The sequence below is a fragment of the Nansenia antarctica genome (genome assembly GCF_963989245.1).
Source record: "Nansenia antarctica genome assembly, chromosome: 5".
NCBI classification, from domain to species: domain Eukaryota; kingdom Metazoa; phylum Chordata; class Actinopteri; order Argentiniformes; family Microstomatidae; genus Nansenia; species Nansenia antarctica.
The window spans coordinates 61,787,277-61,793,804 of NC_137690.1; the positions used below are offsets into that span (position 1 = coordinate 61,787,277).

Here is a 6,528-nt window from a genome sequence, read left to right on the forward strand (position 1 = left end):
ACAGATAACAGCTGACTGTCATCTAAGCTGTCCGACGTGATGATCTCACACGGCAGAGCACACTCGGTCATGCGGACAGACATACACAATCAGCCAGATGCGCACACACAGACACACACACACACACACTGACAGAAACACAGACCAAACCCCCTCACACACGCACGCACACACGCACGAGACACATACTGTATACAACAGCTCCAGAAGGAGGGATCATTCAGCATCACAACAGGCTGCCGTATGCCTTGCTGTATGCCAATGTTGTCAACTGACACCTAGATTGTGTGCTTCCTTCATCCCTGGATCAATACTATTTCTAGGGAAAAGGGTGATCTGTGCAGGTGGGGGGGGAGGGGGTTAGTTTTATAATGGAAAAGCTTTAGCTGGGATTTCTATACTAAATCACAGGTTTGCTATTCTGTGTATGTAGGGAAGCCAGAAGAAAGAACAATTATTTTCCTTCAGCTCGAGGAAGACAATATTAAACCAGGAATGAGTCATCCCCACAGTTCAACACAGAGGGAGGGAGGTGGGGAGAGAACGAGGGAGAGAGGAGAGGGGGAGAGGGAGAGGGAGAGAGAGAGAGAGAGAGAGAGAGAAAGAGAGACAAAGGGCCCCAATTTTGTTGGAGTGGATCGTGTTGAGCAGAGCAAAAAAATACCTTAAGAGTACTCTGCAGTATGATTTTAATTGTACCTTGTCTTCAACAATTTTGTTTTTGAGAATTCTGTTGAGTACAGAGTTGATTAAAAATAATTTACTCATCATACACTATATATCACTCCATCTAATGCCAATTGGAGCCCAAAGAGAGAGAGATGGAGGAAGATACAGAGGAAGAGGAGGAGGAGGAGGAGGAGGAAATGGTGCAGAAAGGGGGTGGATGACAGAACCGGGACAATCACACCAGGCAAAGCTGGTGAATGGAGTGAGTCACTCACCTGCGTCTTGCCCAGGAGCGTATAGGCCAGCTGAACTTTGGTGTAGTGGGAGACGTCAAAGTGCTTGCAGGTTTTAGACAGCGCCACGTCCAGTTGTTCCTGTAGTAGCGGTGGGTAGAGAGAGGATTAGCAGGGCTCAGACTAAGGACTTAGACCAGGATATAAGTCAACATTCGGAGCCTGGTTAATTCGACCTGTCATAGCTGTCCGCCAGGGAGAGCAGGGTAGGAGGTGCTGTAGCACAATCTAAAGGTCAAAAGATTGTGTCAAGGTTGGAGGGAGCTGTGAGAGCCAAACATGGGGGGTGACAGGTTGAACTGAAGCCTCACAAAATCATGTTTGAAGGATGGAAATGCTACTAGTTCAACAATGCTACGAGGGTTAACTATACAAAATGTAGAAAGTAGTTAAAAACACAAGACTGTGTACTGTATTGATCTATAACAGACACATGGATGGATGGATGGATAGAAATGACTTTATTCAGGTGGCTGCCTGCATTTCCATAAAGGCTCATGCAGCGACTCGTCTGCATGCTACAGAAAGCCGGATGAGTGAGCGTGACGAGGAGACGTGCAGGACATTCAGAGGGGCGGCCAGGGGGAGCTTCACGCAAAGCTGGCCGCCTCAGAATTACACCCACCGCCTGACCCACACCGCGGATCTGTGTCGACCAATCCACCGCAGGGAGAAGTGTGTGTGTGTGTGTGTGTGTGTGTGTTTATGTGTGTGTGTGTGCATGTGCTCGGGCGCGAGTGTGTACTTGGGCACTGTCACATAAGCTCTCGAATGCAGTGTGTGTGTGTGTGTGTGTGTGTGTGTGTATTTACACACATACTGTATACAACAGCTCCAGGTAATGAACCTCCCCAAGCGTGGATATGGAAAAATTGCTTTGCATTCTATTTACTAGATATGATTATTAAAATGTAGTTTAGATTAAATGTGTGATATCAACAAGTTTTTCTACCAGTAATTACTTTTTTTAATACTGTGTGTCAATATTGCAAGCAAAGTCAGAAAATAACCATTAAAACGTCAAAACCAAACATATTTTCAAAATGTTTTCCCTAGGGCTTTGTTTTGGAAATGACAAGAGGTTAATGTTCATACTGAATCCATTTATAGGTGTGACACTGGCTTCATGACATGAACAGTAAGTGTGAACAACAAGCTGGAACGCTGCTCCTACCTCGATTTGCTCCAGTGTGTCTTGCAGCTTCGAATTCAATTCACTGTGGAGAAGAAGAAGAAAAAAAACCCGGCATTGTTAAAATCAGCATGGGCCAATGGCCATCCACAACACACATCCCTCAACTTCTCTTCAACCCTGTCAGAGACCTTAAAATGTATTCCAGCCTTTACCTGCACCGCACGTATCAAGGCTAGCACTGTGTTATCGCTTCTTTCACAGACAAAAGGGACAAGAAAGGAGCGGCCATCTACAAAAGGGACAGGAAAGGTCCCCTCTGTCCGCTGCGGTGAGTAATGCAGCCGTTTGATCAAATGCTTTGTGCGGACCACTAAGTGACCATGCTGTACTGGTGGTCCATTCTCTATGAATAGGAAACACCTTAAAAGACTTGTTCAGTTCAGTTCAGTTCAGTTCAGTTCAGTGTGTGTGTGTGTGTGTGTGTGTGTGTGTGTGTGTGTGTGTGTGTGTGTGTGTGTGCTTTCTCGGTGAACCTGCAATCTCTCATACGAAGACCCTTGCGGACACAACCAAACATCAAACGCTTGAGCTAAACCTTTTATAGCGTTCTCCCCAGTGGGCTCTCTCTCTTATTGCTGGTGCTACGCTGCAGCAACAACACATAAAAGACACACTCTGCTACTCTCTCTGGTGCTGCTGGGGGTCTCTCTCAGGTCAACCCACACGCAGAACACAGAGGGACGCATCAGAGTCTCCCCAGGGAGTGTGTGTGTGCTGTTGTGTGTGTCCCAGGGAGTGTGTGTGTCCCAGGGAGTGTGTGTGCCGTTGTGTGTGTCCCAGGGAGTGTGTGTGTGTGCTGTTGTGTGTGTCCCAGGGAGTGTGTGTGTGCTGTTGTGTGTGTCCCAGGGAGTGTGTGTGCCGTTGTGTGTGTCCCAGGGAGTGTGTGTGTGCTGTTGTGTGTGTCCCAGGGAGTGTGTGTGCCGTTGTGTGTGTCCCAGGGAGTGTGTGTGTCCCAGGGAGTGTGTGTGCCGTTGTGTGTGTCCCAGGGAGTGTGTGTGTGTGCTGTTGTGTGTGTCCCAGGGAGTGTGTGTGTGTGCTGTTATGTGTGTCCCAGGGAGTGTGTGTGCCGTTGTGTGTGTCCCAGGGAGTGTGTGTGTGCTGTTGTGTGTGTCCCAGGGAGTGTGTGTGTGTGCTGTTGTGTGTGTCCCAGGGAGTGTGTGTGTGTGCTGTTGTGTGTGTCCCAGGGAGTGTGTGTCCCAGGGCGTGTGTGTGTGTGTGCCGTTGTGTGTGTTCCAGGGAGTGTGTGTGTGTGTGTGTGTTCCAGGGAGTGTGTGTGTGCCGTTGTGTGTGTTCCAGGGAGTGTGTGTGTGCCGTTTTGAGGCAAGGCAGTTAATAAGTCGCTGGTCGGGTACCCCAGTCAGTGGGGCGGTGCGTGGTGGTGTTGTACAGAGGTGCAGGCTGGGTAGGGGTGGCGGAGAGAGAGAGATATAGACAGATAGAGAGAGATAGAGAGAGGGAGGGGGGGGGGGGGGGGGGGGGCGGGGGGGCTGTAGAGCTGTGAGAAGTAATTAACGTCGGTGTGCCTGTTTCACCCGGGGAGCAAACCCATTCTGACAGGAGGTAGGGGAGGGATGCACCACCGAGGGCTGCCCCCCCCACCCCCCCCCCCCCTCCTTTTCTACCATCAGACGGAATGCATAAATAAGAGAGGAGGGGGGAAAAAATACTCAATTAAATGCCTGTACCTCCCAGGCACCATGGGGTAGAGACAGGAGAGGAGGGGCCTGGCTGTGGCTGCGGCTGCAAAGCTCTGTTTCCTTTTTCAATTAACGCTGGTAATATGTTGTTGAGGAGCTGGGACGGTGTGGACACCACGCTGATGGGACCCACAGAAGGCACGTCGGGGGGGTTCGCCAGTGGGAACGCTAAGCCGTCGTAAGAATGAAAGGGTCTTTATTAAAGAAAAGGGATGCAGGGAGAGAAAGCTAGGGGAGAGAGACTGAGAAACAACAGCGAGCAGTAAAGAGAGCAGAGAATGAGTGGAAAGAAAGAGAAGAGAGAGAGAGAGAGAGCAAGTAAAGTTGAACACCGGGGGTACGATGGGACAGTTTGAACTTTTCTTGAGTAAGATCATTCTTTAAGACAGAGACATTCGGCGCTGACGCTTCCACTGGGGTTCTCCAGGGAAGCTACAGGCAACCAAGGCCCTTGTGGCCCTCCCCTCCCTGGGCACGACTCTGTACACAGAGATGTACACCTCCGGGGTCGTCACTGTACACAGGCCTCTGCCGTCGTGAGCGCTCCACGTTGTGATGCTCAGGTCCAATGGCCATCACCCCCCTCCACCCCTCTCCCCAACCCTCCACCCATCTCCACCCCAAGAGCCATCAGGGAAGCACTGTAATCAGGTTTTAGTCCTCAATGGGTTCACCCTCCAAACATGAAACGTTTGAACTAAATGAAAGGGTCCTTTTTTATTTATTTTGTTATTACCCTGCTATTGGAAAGAGAGAGAGAGGGAATAATAATAATAATAATAATAATAATAATAACCTGCCTTAAGCTCCTGTTGTCTTCAGGAGACTATCGGTTTCTAATAATACATAATGAAGTCGTTGTAAAAATGACTGCTCTTTTCCCAAATGCCAAGCTTGTATCGACCACATAAATCTTGGCTCTCAAACAACACAATAACTGCTCTTGGTAGGAGAGTGTGGCTCTGAATTGCAAGTTGTAGTGGCTATCCTTTTTCTGTGTGCTGGAGCGTCCAGGTTTAGGCTACTGAACCTGCTACAGCGGAGGGGGGGGGGGGGGGGTGTTTCTCCTCCCTTAGATTGAATTAACTGGCTTCTTGCACCTTAACGAACCCGACCCGGTCCACTCCTCTTAAGCATATCATTTGAGGCCTCGTCAACGCCAGCGATAAGGCACCACAAATAAACAGCCTCCTCCCGCCACCAAAGAGAAAGTAATTAGAGGAGGGTAAATATCTGGATACGGTTTTTCTGTTTGCCGACGTCTCTCAAAGTAATCTTCTGAGCTCCAGAGCAGTGTGAGAGGAGTGGAACTGTTTACTCTTCGGCTCATACGGCATGATGACGACTCAATACAGTGAAGTGTTGATAAGAACTAGATCATTGACTTGCTATTTAATCGACTTCTCTATTTACCTGATGTTCACAGCAATTGTATTTGAAAGGTCACAAAAAACAAACATTAAGATTCAAAAGACAATATCACAGAACCCTTGAGGCCACGTCTTCGCTTCGCCTGGCCCCCTCTCTCTCCGTTCCGGTGTGAGTGAGAACAGATGCTTCAACCACAGCTGTCCACTGATGTTAAACAGAAGACTGCAGATGCCAGAAAACACATAACAGTGCAGTCCAGTACGACATCTCCTGCAGTCTTGTTTCCGGTTCCATAACAAGGTTGATATGTGTGGACAGCTTGGACATGCCGGGTGCTGCGACCTGCCTAACATCTGCCTCTTTAGAGTGCCTGATGAGAAAGTCATCATGTTGGAGCACAGCAGAGCAGTGTGAGTCACAGCATAGGATAGACTAGAGAGGGCAGGGCAAGCCAGCGCAGGGATAGAGAGGGCAGGGTAGGCCAGGCCAGGCCAGGCCAGGGTAGGGTAGGGTAGGCCAGGCCAGGCCAGGCCAGGCCAGGGTAGGGTAGGCCAGGGACAGGGGCAGGACAGGGCAGGGATAGAGAGAGGGCAGGGTAGGCCAGGCAAGGCCAGTGTAGAGTAGGGTAGGCCAGGGACAGGGGCAGGACAGGGCAGGGATAGAGAGGGTAGGCCAGGCCAGGCCAGGCCAGGGTAGGGTAGGGTAGGCCAGGCCAGGCCAGGGTAGGGTAGGCCAGGGACAGGGGCAGGACAGGGCAGGGATAGAGAGAGGGCAGGGTAGGCCAGGCAAGGCCAGGGTAGGGTAGGCCAGGCCAGGGACAGGGGCAGGACAGGGCAGGGATAGAGAGGGCAGGGTAGGCCAGGCAAGGCCAGGGTAGGGTAGGGTAGGCCAGGGACAGGGGCAGGACAGGGCAGGGATAGAGAGGGCAGGGTAGGCCAGGCAAGGCCAGGGTAGGGTAGGGTAGGCCAGGGACAGGGGCAGGACAGGGCAGGGATAGAGAAGGCAGGGTAGGCCAGGCAAGGCCAGGGTAGGGTAGGCCAGGGACAGGGGCAGGACAGGGCAGGGCCATTCCGGATTAGCCTTGGGAAGTCCCACTTGCTGACATCGATTCTACAGTGGGGCAGTGCCAGGACAGGGTGACAGTGAGAGGGGATGGGGCTGGGTGAGAGTGTGTGTGTGTCTCGCCTTAATGAATATTTAAAACAGGCACGACTTGAGCTTTAGCTACTATACACATAAAAGTCACTCTCATCTAAACACACAGATGCCTAGTCTCACACACATTAATTGAACAGTGCTGATG

The 6,528-nt window shown here is 50.8% G+C and overlaps 1 protein-coding gene across 3 annotated transcripts in view; it reads right to left on the bottom strand.

Moving 5' to 3' along the window:
* Window positions 1-6,528, bottom strand: part of vps50 (VPS50 subunit of EARP/GARPII complex) — a gene marked incomplete at its 5' end in the record, with an annotated part of 122,231 nt that overhangs the window by 66,526 nt on the left and 49,177 nt on the right. For all 3 annotated transcript variants that reach the window (XM_080530783.1, XM_080530782.1, XM_080530781.1), the window contains 2 exons: window positions 945-1,043; window positions 2,137-2,179. In XM_080530783.1, coding sequence (XP_080386909.1) covers window positions 945-1,043; window positions 2,137-2,179 — 142 coding nt within the window. The remainder of the gene's footprint in view (window positions 1-944; window positions 1,044-2,136; window positions 2,180-6,528) is intronic.